The sequence below is a fragment of the Heterocephalus glaber genome, unplaced genomic scaffold (genome assembly GCF_053883595.1).
Source record: "Heterocephalus glaber isolate CG9 unplaced genomic scaffold, H.glaber_assembly_v1.0 deba00000943, whole genome shotgun sequence".
Classification (NCBI taxonomy): Eukaryota; Metazoa; Chordata; class Mammalia; order Rodentia; family Bathyergidae; genus Heterocephalus; species Heterocephalus glaber.
The window spans coordinates 7,408,792-7,422,631 of NW_028258175.1; the positions used below are offsets into that span (position 1 = coordinate 7,408,792).

Below are 13,840 nucleotides of genomic sequence, written 5' to 3' on the forward strand. Positions count from 1 at the left end.
TCAGAGGACTAAATATTTTTAAAGGGTTTACTCTAATATTTCAACATTTAAATATTGTTTTAAAAAGATACACATACATAGAAAAGGGCATACAAAAGAAAATATACCAGGTATTAAGATTGAGTACCTTTAGGTATGTAAGATGTTTTCTTTTCATTCATTTTGCTTATTTTCACATTTTTCTGTAATAATCATATCCTCTTTTATCAAAACTCTTTGTTTTGTTCTGTTTTTTGAGACAGGGTTTTGCTATATAGTTCAGGCTAGCTTTGGATTAGCAGTGATCCTCTGCCTCAGCCTCCTGGATTACAGGTATGCACCAGCACACTCAGCCTGTCAAAACTTTTTTTAGTTAAAAGACATTACAAACAGTGTTCTGATAGAATTTTAGTTAAAAAGTTCATGAAAAAAAAAAAGAAGCCAAATTTCTTAAAATTAGAATATAAAAAGAAAAGTCAGCAAACATCCTGCAATAGTAGATGATTGCTCAATTTAATGTGGAAACAAGCACATTTTAAAACACAGTATGTTTTGCCAGTTACCTCCTCTGATGTCACTTTTCCAATCCTATAGTCAGGACAATACAAGGAATTAGCCAATGCATTCCGGTAAGCAGCAGCATGCAAATTTTCAATGATACCTTTAAGATAGATACGTAAAGAAGCAATTACTGAAATATAATTTAAGTGAAGATGATAGTATTTTTAAAACCGAGAGCAAAAAGCCTGCCTATACAAATTTGGAGATTTGTGGGGGTTTTTTGTTTTTTTTTGGTACTGGGGATTGAACTCGGGACTTTGTGCTTGCAAGGCAGGCACCGGAACCACTGAGCTAAATCCCCGGCCCAATTATTTTTTTATTTTTTAAAATTTTTTAATTTTTTTTGGTACTGGGGATCGAACACGGGTCCTTGCGCTTGCGCAGTAGGGGGCGAAACCACTGAGTTAAATCCCCAGCCCCAAATTTGGTGTTCAAGTAGTAAGAAGACTTAATTTATTATCACTTTACTTCTAGCAACTATTTGTTTTGGAGACAGGATCTCACTATGTAGTTCAGGTTGGCCTTGAACTTGACATGTAGCCCAGGCTGGCCGTGCACTCCTAGAAACCTTCCTGTTTCTTTTTTTTTTTAGTATCCTTTCATTGGTACATTTTAGGTATACAATATGACATTTATCATTGGAAATTTGTACCTTTTCATACTCTCTTTGTTCTTATTTTTTCCCCCTTCCCCTACCCTCCCTTCAACCCCTCCATCCCTCCCTATCTACAAAGACTTTGTTTCCTTTTTACATTTTCTCATATTAATTCCATTCCCCTCTTTCCTTCCCCTACCCCTCCCACTTCCCCTTCCCCTTTGCCCCTTTTCTTCCTATTTCACATTATCTATTATACCTTTTAGTCCTTATTTACAATTTCGGTTTCTCACACTACAGAAACCATTTGGTATTTACACATGTGTGTCCTATTTATTTCACTTAAAGAGTATCACCTCAATGTGCATCCATTTAGCAATAAATGTCTCTAATTTCTCATTTTTTATGGTTGAGTAGTACTCCATTTTATTAAAAAAAACACATTTTCGTTATCCAATCTCCAGTTGATGGGCATTTGGTCTGTTTCCAAGTTTTAGCTATTACAAACTGTGCTGCTATGAACATGGGTGCATATATATCACTGTGGTATGAGTCTTTTAATTCTTTGGGAAAGATACCCAGCAGGGGAATAGCTGGGTCAAATGGGACTTCCAGTCCTAGTTCTTTGAAGTATCTTCATACTGATTTCCACAGTGGTTGCACCAGTCTACACTCCCACCAGCAGTGGAGCAGGGTTCCTCTTTCCCCACAGCCCGGCCAGCATTTGTTATTGGTTGATTTCTTGATAGCAGCCATTCCTTCTGGGGTGAGGTGGAATCTCAGTGTTGTTTTCATTTTCATCTCTCCAATGACCAGTGATGTTGAACATTTTTTCATATGTTTATTTGCCATTTCTACTTCTTTGTGTGAGAAATGTCTGTTCATTTCAAATGCCCATTTTTGGATTGGGTCTTTCAATTTGGGAGGTCTGATTTTTTAAAGTTCTTTATAGATTCGAGATAGTAGACCTTTCTCTGAGGGACTGCTGGTAAAAATATTTTCCCACATTGTGGGTTGTCTCTTCACACTATTGGTGATTTCTCTTGCTGTGCAGAAGCTTTTTAGTAAGAAGAGATTGCACTTGTTCATTGTTTGTGCTAGTTCACAGGCAACTGAGGTTTTGTTCATAAAGTCTTTTCCTACACCAATGTCTTCAAGAGTTCTTGCTAAACTCTCTTCCAGCTGGTTCAGCATTTCTGTTTTAATATTTAGATCTTTAATCCACTTCTATTTTAGTTTAGTGCATGGTGAGAGATACAGGTCTAGTGGTAGTCTTTGGCAAGTTGAAACCCAACTTCTCTAGCACCATTTATTAAAGAGGCTATCTTTCCTCCAGTGAGGGTGTTTGGCTCCTTTGTCAAAGATGAGGTGGCTGAGTGTGTCTGGAGTTGTTTCTGCATCTTCTAATCTGTTCCACTAGTCCTCAGGTCTGTTTCTTTGCCAGTACCATGCTCTTTTTTATCACAGCAGCTTTTTAGTATAGTTTCAAGTTGGGGGTTGTGATACCCCCTGCCATGTCTCTTTTACCTAGAATTGCTTTTGCTATGCTGGGTCTCTTCTTGTTCCAAATGAATCTTTGGATTATTTTCTCAAGCTCCATGAAGTACGTATGCTGCTGGGATTTGAATTGGGATTGCACTGAATCTATATAGCAGTTTTGGAAGTATGGCCATTTTCACTATATTGATCCTTCCTACTCAGGGATGTCTTTCCATTTTCTAATATTGTCTTCAATCTCTCTTTTCAAAGTGCTATAGTTTTCAGAGAACAGGTCTTTGATTTCTTTTGAAACCTTCCTGTTTCAACCTCCCAAGTTATGGGATTTACTTCTAGCAACTTTTAAAATTTTGCCAGTTGAATGAGGTAAGAAAAAAAAGAGATTCTTACTAAAAAGCTTCTGCACAGCAAGAGAAACCACCAGCAGTGTGAAGAGACAACCCACAATGTGGGAAAAAATTTTCACCAGCTGTCCCTCAAACAAAGGTCTACTATCTCGAATCTATAAAGAACTTTAAAAAATCAGACCTCCCAAATTGAAAGACCCAATCCAAAAATGGGCATCTGAAAAAAACAGACATTTCTCACACAAAGAAGTAGAAATGGCAAATAAACATATGAAAAAATGTTCAATATCACTGGTCATTCAAGAGATGCAAATGAAAACTACACTGAGATTCCACCTCATCCCAGAAAGAATGGCTGCCATTATGAAATCAACCAATAAGAAATGCTGGCTGGGCTGTGAGGAAAGAAGAATCCTACTCCACTGCTGGTGGGAATGTAGACTGGTGCAACCACTGTGGAAATCAGTATGGAGATACCTCAAAGAACTAGGCCTGGAAGTTCCATTTGACCCAGCTATTTCTCTGCTAGGTATCTTCCCCAAAGAATTAAAAGAATCATACCACAGTGATATATGTGCGCCCATGTTCATAGCAGCACAATTCGTGATAGCTAAAACTTGGAAACAATCCAAATGCCCATCAACTGGAGACTGGATAAAGAAAATGTGTTTTTTTAAATAAAATGGAGTACTACTCAACCATAAAAAATGAGAAATTAAAGACATTTGTTGCTAAGTGGATGCACATTGAGGTGATACTCTTACGTGAAATAAATAGGACACACGTGTAATTACCAAATGGTTTCTCTAGTGTGAGAAACCGAAAGTGTAAATAAGGACTAAAAGGTATAATAGATAATGTGAAATAGGAAGAAAAGGGGCAAAGGGGAAGGGGAAATGGGAGGGGTAGGGAAAAGGAAAGAAGGGAATGGAATTAATATGAGAAAAAGAAAAAATGGAAACAAAGTCTTTGTAGATAGGAGGGGATGGAGGGGTTGAAGGGAGGGCAGGACAAGGGGGAAAAATAAGAACCAAGATGGATTATGTAAAGGTTCAAATTTCTAATGATGAATGCCATTATATTGTTAATGTCTTTTTTTCTTTTTCTTTTTTTGGTACTGGGGATCAAACTTGGGTCCTTGCGCTTGCGCAGCAGGCGGCAAAACCACTGAGCAAATCCCTGGCCCCTGTCATTATATTGTATACCTTAAATGTACCAATATAAATAATAAAAAAAAAGAAAGAAAAAGAAGAGATTATATGGCATAACAAAATTCATCTAAACACTTCTATGTGACATCACCTGGAAAGTATAATGGACTAGGTTTAAGATGAGATTGGGTGTGTTCAGGGTGGTATGGCTGTAGACTGGACTAGGTTTCAGAAAGTCTGAATCTAGTTATGGTTCTACCACTACCTTGTCATGTGACCTCATTTAACCTGATTTTTTTTTTTTTTTTTTTGAGACAAGGTCTTGCTAAGTAGTTTTAAGCTGGTCTTGAACTCACTATATAGTCCATCCTGGCCTCTAACTTATGGCAATCTTCCTGCCTCAGTTTCCTGAGTGCTGGGATTCTTTCTGTCACAAGTGTGTGCCACCACGCCCAACTCAATCTGAATTTTGCTTACCTCTAGGATCTCTCTCTAAGTAATGAGGGCACCATCAGGACATAGGGAGCTATGAAAGTGTCAGTCTTAGATGATATCACTAGTTTGTAAGGGTCAAATACTATCACTGACTGTACTTACTCTTTACTGATACCTTGGCACTGTGCTTCCCTTCTTGCTCTGATGCCTTCACTAAAGTGATTATTTCCTGTATTTGTTCATTGTTGGGGCAACTTCCCCATGGTAGGCACTGTGCTTGGTGCTGGAGATACAAAGATGAGTAAGATACAATGCCTACCCTGAAAATGTTGAGAGGAAGACATTATGCAATAAAGTACCACAGGGGCAATGTCAGCAGTTATGTCAGAAGTGCAGGAGGGGCATTAGGGAAGGCAGTGGGAGCTGCAAAAGAGTAAAAGAAATAATATATGGGGTGAGTCTTATACAAAGAATGTTTCCTAGGTATATGACTTGGAGTCTGCATGAAAGGCAGAAGAAACAGACAAAGCAAAGGCGTAAACTATGAGAGTAGTTTGACTGAGAAGTGAATCATTGCTGGGAGGGGAAGAAGACAGAGCAAGAAACAAGAGAAGTGGGACTATATATTTCAAAAAGCTAGAAAAAGTTTCTATCATAAAGAAATAGTGAATGCTTGAAGAGATAGATGTCTAACTTGATTTAAACATTACATAATGTGTACTAAAGCATTGCAGGTACCCCATGAATGTAATTTTTATGTACCAGTTTAAAATAAAATAAAAAACAAGAAAACCAGGCTGAAGTCAGATCATGGAAGGCCATAATAGCTAAGCTAAACAATTTGTCCCATTAACTGTATCCCATAAATATAAGCTGTCTTAAAAGGATTTTCACTGGGCCAGAGATTTAGCTCAGTGGTTCCGCCACCTGCCCCACAAGCATAAGGACCCGAGTTTAATCCTCAGTACCATAAAAAAAGGATTTTTACATCAGAAGAATCATTGTACAAGCAATGTGGAAGATGGACTAAAGCTATAAACCCGAGAGACCAGAGCAGCCAGGACAGCATGTAGTTACTGTCCAGTGACAAAGGATGAGGGCTGGAACCTCACTGCCACCAGTGGGGAAGAGGCCACTCTACACATAAATCATCTTTTCTACAACTTTACCATTCTATTTCTTTGGTTCAGGCCCTGAGCCATACAGATTACCATTTCCTGTGATATAAAGCATCACTATGAAATAACATCAGCAATATGAACTAAACATTCACTAAATGTTTCGCGCACCTGATAACGGCCTATCTCAATAGGCCTGCATTTTCAGGACAGCATGTTCCATGCTGAACCCCTATAGCTGCCCTCTATTCTGGTCTACCTACACTTTTGCTCCCACTAGAAGATGTGTGACTTCTAAGAGCCAGCAGTGTTTGTTTACAGATTTGTTTTGCCAGTTGTACTTGTGAAGATTATATAATAAACATTATAGACTTAAAAATATGAGCACAAGAAAGTACTTATTTTTAAAACATTGAGCTGCTTGCTTTTGAAAGACTCAGTAAGGGGAGCTGATTAAACAGTAACAGTAATACATAACAATAAATAATAGTAGCAGAAGCAGCAAAAATAAACTACTGCTGGGTTTGGTGTAAGCAAAACAATTACTGTATTAAAAAACAGAGAGGGCCGGGGATTTAGCTCAGTGGTTCCACTGCCTGCCTCCCAAGCACAAGGTTCTGAGATCGATCCCCGGTACCCAGTCCCCCCAAAAGAATACAGAGAGGAAAATGGGAAAAAACATCTAAGATTCTATAATCAATTTGTTTACCATAAAACAAACAATAACAAATGCAAATGTTTAGAAAAAAAGAACAAACACTATGCTGAAATAACTGAGAAAATTTTTGGAAAAGATATTTTTAAACTCAAGTAGCAAAATATTTCAACAGCAATTTTCTCTTATATAAATTAATTTTCTCAAAAGGCTAATATGCTAGTAACTGACTAATCTGAAAATGTACTCACGAGTCTGTGGATTCTGAAAAGCCACAGCTCTGTCAATTCTTAGCTGAGACTGAAGGGCTGCTACTTCCCAACGACGAAATTCTGGTGCTGTGGTGACATTGAGCAGGAACTCCATTAAAATCTCACTGTAGAAAACATCAAAGTAAGGGCTACAGGTCAACATTCAAGATTCTCTGTAACTGTAATGGTCTCTATATTGAGTCCTTGTGGCAGGCAGTGTTTATATGCACAAAGTCTGTGAAAAGTAACACAAGACCAAGTGACAGGTAATACTGACATATATTATAGATGAACTTAGAAGCTTAGTATTCCTTTAAAGGGAGATGTTCTACAACACATGCAGTTACTCACATATCATCCCGCAGGCATTCCACAGTGTATGCCATGTTTTCCCTCGTTGCAGTCACACTGAATTGGAAATAAATTAGTGAATTATCTGAATCAGGAGAATAAACTTTTCCTTAAATCTTATTAAATCAGCCAACTCTTTTGGAAAGTTTTTGAAGTACTATCCAAACATGCCAATAATGTATACTCATCAACGAAAATTTAAAAATATTAAGAAATATTTACCTTAAGAAAAATTAACCTTAAAAAGGAATGAAATTCTGACTTGTGCTATAACATGGAAGAATCCTAAGGCTCTTATACTAACTGAAATAAGTTACAAAAGGACAAATATTGTATGATTCCTCTTGTATTAAGAACGTAGAATAGCCAAAAACAAGATGTAGGGCCGGGGTTTTAGCTCAGTGGTTCTGCCGCCTGCCTCGCAAGCACAAGGACCAGAGTACGATCCCCGGTACCAAAAACAAAAAACAAAAAAACCCCCAAAAAACAAGATGTAAAATAGAATAGTAGTTGCAGGGGCTCAGGGCACAACAGGGAATGAGGCATCACTGTTTAACAGGCAGAATTTCAGTTGGCTAAGATGATAAAGTTCCAAAGAGAGATGATGCTTATGACTGCTAACTGTTGCTTAACACCCTAGAACTTTAAAATGTTAAATTTTAGGTATATTTTACTACTATGTTTTAGGAGCGGCTGGAGAGACAAATAAGCTGAAGATACCTTTGTATCTTTCCCACGTCAATATCCTCACTTGTTTCCACTTTAGAAACCACAATCACAAACACTTTGTTTTGTAGTTTCTCCATGTGGATATATAGATCTAGTTCATTCCTAATGGCTGTGTAGTTTCCGGTACTGGGGATCAAACTCAGGACCTTGCACTTGCAAGGCCAAGTGTAGCACCACTGAGCTACATCCCCGCCCCATGGCTGTGTAGTTTCTACTCTTTAAGAAGAGCTTTGTGAACATGGATCAAAAAATGTTAGAAATTTAATAATACTAGGTATTCCTCGATTCTTTTCTAATTGGTACAATTATCCATTTATACTGTCACAACCAAAATATGAGATTCTCCATCTTCATTATTTCGCCCAGCACAGTATTTTTTTTTTTTGGCAGTACTGGGGATTGAACTCAGGACCTTGCCCTTGAGAGGCAGGTGTGGGGCCAAAGGTAAATACCCAGCCCCTGCCAGCACATTTAAAAAAATCTTGATGAGCGTGAAATGGCACCACATTGTTTGATTATAAACAGACTGGTGTTTCTGGCTTCCTCTTCAGGGAATAGCCCGTTCCTATCCTGTGTCTATTCATTGTCTTTGGATGATTTTTTTCCCCTTAATTTGTAGGTCTTTATTTTTCCAAATAGAAATCCTTTGCATATTATATATATTGCAAACACCTACTCCCAGTTACTTACATTTTTACATTAAGGCATAACGATGTTTTACCACTTTCTTCCATATCAAGGACTGAACCCAGGGCTTTGGTACTGAGCTATATCTCCAGCCCTTTTTAATTTTTTTTTAAAATTTTGAGACAAGGTCTCAGTAAATTGCTAAGTTGCCCGGACTGATCCTCCTGCCTCAGCCTCCAATAGTGCTGGGATGGATCATAGGCTGGTACCACATTGCCTGGATAAATATGTTTTACATTTTGATGCAAATTCATCATTATTTTCTTCTGGTGTTTAAGAAGTCTTCAACCACCATGATAAAAGAAAAGTTTCCTTACAACTCCATCTCTTCTGGCACTTTTACTATTTTCTATTACTTATTTAACAAACCTTAATTTACCACCAACTGCTTCAATTCCACGAGTTATCTTGAAAGATGAAGCGCCTTTTGTAGTCTTGAAAAAGAAAGAAAAATTTTCTTAGTAGCTTTTCAATGACAAGTTTCCCAAACATCATACAGCATCAATATGTATGTAACTGTTAGTAACAGATTCAGGACTTTACCAAATAGCAGATCCTTTTAAGAATTATATGCAAAGTTCAAAGAAAAGCACAAGTATAGGTTTTTATTTTTTTATTTTATTTTATTTTTTTGGTACCGGAGATCAAACTCGGGTCCTCGCACCTGCACAGCAGGCAGCGAAACGACTGAGCTAAATCCCCGGCCCAAGCATAGGTTTTTATATGAAGTACTTTTATGTAAAAAATTCTATCATTGGATACAAGCTTACTATAGTCCTTACTCTTTTCTGAAAGAGAACTGGATACAGGAAAGAAGACTTTTTTCTTTTTTTGGCACTTTGTTTTTAAAAATTTTACTGATTTTTTATGTTCTAACTCTAACGTTCAGCTGACTACAAATACAATGGTTCTGTGTACCAAATACTGTGCTTTCTCATTTTATATTAGGGGATTTTATTGGGTTGGACAGTATGTCCAAAACCAATACCGATTCAGAACCTAGGGATGTCTATTTGGAAAGAAGGTCTCTGCAGCTGTACTTGGGAAGTTATACTGAATTAGGGCGGGCCCTAAACCTGGTAAGTTTAGGGAGTGTGACCTGGGTACAGGGAAGACAGAAGGACACATGACAACAGCAGCAGGGACTGGGGTGATGCAAGCAAAGGATTGCTGGAAACCACCAGAAGCTAGGTAGAGACAAGGAAGGGTTCTTTTCTAGAGCCTTTAGGGGAAGCATGGACCGGTGACACCCTGACTCATCATAAAACACCTTGACTTTGATGTTTAGCCTCTAAAACTGAGGATAAATTCCTTCTGTTTAAGGCATCCAGTTTGTGGCAATTTGGTGTGGCAGCTCACAGAAACTAACACAGGGTGTTATGGGTTGGCTCTGCAACATCTTCCCAAATCATGTGTTGAAGTCTTGGTCCCCAGTGCAGCAATGTTTAGAGAGGGACTTTTTGGAAGGTAACTGGATCATGAGGGCTGTAATTTCATTAGTGGATTTAATGGATTCATACTTTGATGGTATTATTGAGAGGTAAGGGAAACTTAGGAGATACAGTCTAGTTGAAGGGAGTGGGTGATGGGTAGGATGTTGGAGATATCTTGACCTCCAGGCCCTTTTTTTTTGGCTCTGGCACTCTCTTCCTTTGCTTCCTGGCTGCCATGAGGTAAGGAGTTTTCCTTCCCCATGCCAGTCTACCATGATGTTACTGCCTTACAGTAACAGCCCTAAAAGCAATGGGACCTAAAAGCAATGAGGCCAGTCAACTATGGTCTGAAGCTGTGAACTAAATCTTTCCTCCTTTAAGTTGATTTTCCCAGTCATTTTGTCACAGTGACAGAGAGCTAACACAAGAGATAATGCTTTTAGTTTTTCTTCTTCATAGGACCAAGATACCACAGCATTTCCAAACACTGAGGTAATACAGATACTTACCAAAGTGGATGCAAGACGCAGCAAATGAGAGGTTCCTAAATTGTTGGAGTCCTCGTATCTACTGCCTGCTTTAATGAACACACCAATTGTGGATACAGGAGCATAGTTTTCCAGAGATGCAATCACCAAACCATTTGGTAATTTGGTAAACTGTATTTAAAATAAAGTAGATGTGATTATTATCTTACCAAGGAAAGTAAGGTATATATGGGTTCCAGTAAAAAATTCACTGGACTAACCTCAAGGTCCTGAGGAGGTGGAGGCACTCCTGCAGGGGCAGCTGTGGCTTTAACTTTGGGGGCAACTTTGAGGGAATAAAATCTCTAGACACAAAAAAAGACAGATTACATAAATTTCTCACAAGAACACTGCTTTATATAAAAATAACTTATCTTCGTGTTGTCGAGTGACAAAGAGCAATAACAATCTCCATGACAGGGTTTTGCTAAGTAATATTGTAGACTTATGAACTGACCAGTTTACCCAAGCCATTCTTCAGCTTTTATTTATTTGTAACTGATAGAGAATACTAAGTGTTCCCCACTCTCTCTCAACAGGGTCTCATTCTATAGCCTAGACTGGCCTGGAACTTGCTATGTAGCCCAGGTTAGCTTAAATTCAAAATGTTCCTGTCAAGCCCCTCTTGGAGATTACAGGCTTGTGTCACCATGCCCAGCTAGAGTATACTAAGGTTTTTTTGGTACTGGGGATTGAACTCGGGTCCTTGCGCTTGTGCAGCAGGTGGCGAAACCACTGAGCTAAATCCTCGGCCCATGTACTGAGTTCTTTATGACCACTTTTTACTATATGAAGAATAACTATTTTCCTTACTTTTTAATCATCTTACTAATGTTTCAAATTGTTCCTTTAGTGCTGCTTTGGAATTCTTTGAAAAAATGTCAGACTGCCATATCAACATCCTTTTACAGATTTTAGCATTACTGCTTCCCTAATCTTCCCAGTGAGTCTCACCATTTTAGTCTATTTTCCAGTTGAAATGAATTCATGTCTTCAATTATTTTAGCAATCTCTAAAAAGCCAAAGCACACCAACTTCCTCTGAGCCTCTATTTTCTTCACTCTCTTGTGAAGATACAACGAAATAAGATACAAGATGATGATTCAATGATGCAAAACCATAGCCGTAAGTCTTCCCTTCTTTGACTAAATAAAAATTTTTATCATCCTAAGATTAACAATAGACTCATTCACAACAGATTCTCAATATATAATATGCAGTCACAGGTGGGATAAAAGGGTCCTATTAAACGTCAGATAATGGATGCAATGCATTCACTTTATCTAGTTTTTCTGGCAAATGATATACAGTGTCATGTCATTCTGACTATGACTAAGATTCATAAGGTTACTAGTGGAGATGCTGAGTAAAAAAAATTTGGTGGTCCCAAGATCCTAACATGTTGCTGGAATTTCCCTGTGGGCTCCCATCAGAATCTACAATCCCTCTGCTCTGTACTGTCCCAATGGCTGTCTGCTGTGCATTCAGCGTCAGTGATGCATGAACTTGGCTGCTGGTTTTCATCTGCTTTTAGTATTACTCTCTTCCCTCTTTGGTACTGCTTTTTAATTATAAATAATAATTAGCTCTGCTTTATTATTATCAGTTTAGTTTTCTGGGTATAGAATAGGTAGTCCTATTTTGAATTTTGACCTCTGGTTTTCTGAAAAGTAAATTTTATGATATATGGTCATAATAGTTCAAGTACAAATATTTAAAGTTACATTACCAAGCAAGATGTAGCTGTTTTCCATTCAGATGTACCTGAATAACGACACTTATTAGTTATGTGCTTATTTGCCCCTTGGAAATCAAGAAGGAATAATCCTAGTAGTTGTTATAGTATTACTAGATCATCATTATTTTTGCAGTGGAATTGTTAGATGATGATTATTTACAGCTGAATTACTAGATTATTATTTTCTTGCAGTAGTGGGAATGTACCTAGGCAAGCATCCTACTACTAAGCTGCATCCTGGCCCTTTTTTTTTTTTTGAGACAGGATCTTGCTAAGTTGTCAAGGCTGGCCTCAAACTTTCAAACCTGCTTCAGCCTTCCAAGTAACTAGGATATAGGCTGGTGCTACCACATCTGGCTGATTATTTTAAATAACACAATATGTACAAATTTGTTTTCATGTAAGACAAGTGCTATAATTAGAAACAAATAGTTGCTTTCAAGTTCACTTCAGTTTATTTACTTTGATCCTCTCCAACTGGTATCTTTGAGCTCTTTTTTCTACTGGAAAATGGAAGGGAGTTTATCTTTCTAACTGGGCTGTCCTTAAGGGATGGTTACTCATTGTTTTGTCCAGGCATACTTGGAATACAATTAAAGCCTAAATCTGTAAAATCCACAAGTGTACCCATTTAAACATAAAGCACAAGAAAACTCCATTCTCATGTCTGGTCTTTTGCATTTCCCTCTAGCAGGGTTTCTCAATCCGAGTACTATTGGCATCGTGGGCTGGATAATTCATTGTCATAGAGGTCTGTTTCTGAGCGATGTAGAATGTTTAGCAGCACTTCTGGCTGCCAAATGGCAGTTAGAACCTTCCCTAAATTAACAAACAAACCTGTCTCTAGACTTTGCTAACTGTTCACTGGGCACAAATTATCCCTTCCTGAAAATTAAAAAAAAAAAATCCCCTTTCCTCTCTTGATGATCAGTGCTCCACAGTGATAAAACACTGATGCTTGAGGTACTCCCCCCAAGCGTCAGCTATGTTTAGTTTGGGCTTGAGAGGGAACCTTATGTACGCAGCTTTTGAGAACAGACCAAGGGCTCTTCATGGAGGATCCCTCTAACAAGAAATATGGAAAAAGCACACGTTATATTATTGCCAGAACACCATGGTAAGTAACAACGAATGCAGTTCCAGGAACTGTGATAGGCGCTACCTTTGTATTAGCTTATTTCTTACACTTTTATTCATAAACCCACTTAACCGTTGGGGAAACTGATGCTCCATGATAAACCAAGAGCAAAGGCAGCAGCTGATAAAGAAAGGGCAGGGGGACTGGGTCTGTGCTGTCCTCCCGCACCCTGTTTTCTCTTGGTCTCCTTCTCCGGCACGCGAGTGACCTTCAAAAATCTCTTCAGAGAGTCGCTTTGTTTCCACTCTCAAGCCCTTCTCCTCTCTTCGGAGTTTTCGAAGTTAGGTCTCTTGCTCACTAGGGGAGCAGAGCCTCCACTCCCCAACCCAGACTGCAGCCCACTTCGCCCGCTGGGTTCAGCTGAAGGGCGAACCGAAGCCCAAGGCCCGGGACCCCACACCAGGTACTTCCGGGCTGCATCACCTTGCTGACAAACTGCTCTCCAAACCTTCCCCAAACCCGCCAGCTGTGCTCACCGAGAAGGACCCGGCTCTCGTTAGTAGCTTCATGTCTCAAGACTGTTTTGACCCACAGTCAGACCCACGGCCACCGACTTGAAGGAAAGCAAGATGGTGGCGGAGGCCGGGAGTTTCCCAGCTTCCCCAGCGAAGCACTTTCCCACGCCCCCATTCTAAGGAGGACTCTCTA

At 38.9% G+C, this 13,840-nt stretch overlaps 1 protein-coding gene across 2 annotated transcripts in view; it reads right to left on the reverse strand.

The window, feature by feature from the left end:
- The window catches only part of Uqcrc2 (ubiquinol-cytochrome c reductase core protein 2), a 30,092-nt gene extending 16,259 nt beyond the window's left edge, over nucleotides 1–13,833 (reverse strand). Inside the window, exons 1-7 of one of the 2 annotated variants that reach the window (XM_004855908.4) lie at nucleotides 13,669–13,833; nucleotides 10,538–10,621; nucleotides 10,299–10,448; nucleotides 8,726–8,790; nucleotides 6,941–6,997; nucleotides 6,590–6,714; nucleotides 543–640 (exon numbers count right to left, since the gene is read on the reverse strand). In XM_004855908.4, the coding sequence (XP_004855965.1) occupies nucleotides 543–640; nucleotides 6,590–6,714; nucleotides 6,941–6,997; nucleotides 8,726–8,790; nucleotides 10,299–10,448; nucleotides 10,538–10,621; nucleotides 13,669–13,701 (612 nt within the window). In that variant the 5' untranslated portion in view covers nucleotides 13,702–13,833. The remainder of the gene's footprint in view (nucleotides 1–542; nucleotides 641–6,589; nucleotides 6,715–6,940; nucleotides 6,998–8,725; nucleotides 8,791–10,298; nucleotides 10,449–10,537; nucleotides 10,622–13,668) is intronic. The other variant, XM_087209123.1, reaches the window with a different exon arrangement.
- Between the last annotated feature and the right edge of the window lie 7 nt (nucleotides 13,834–13,840).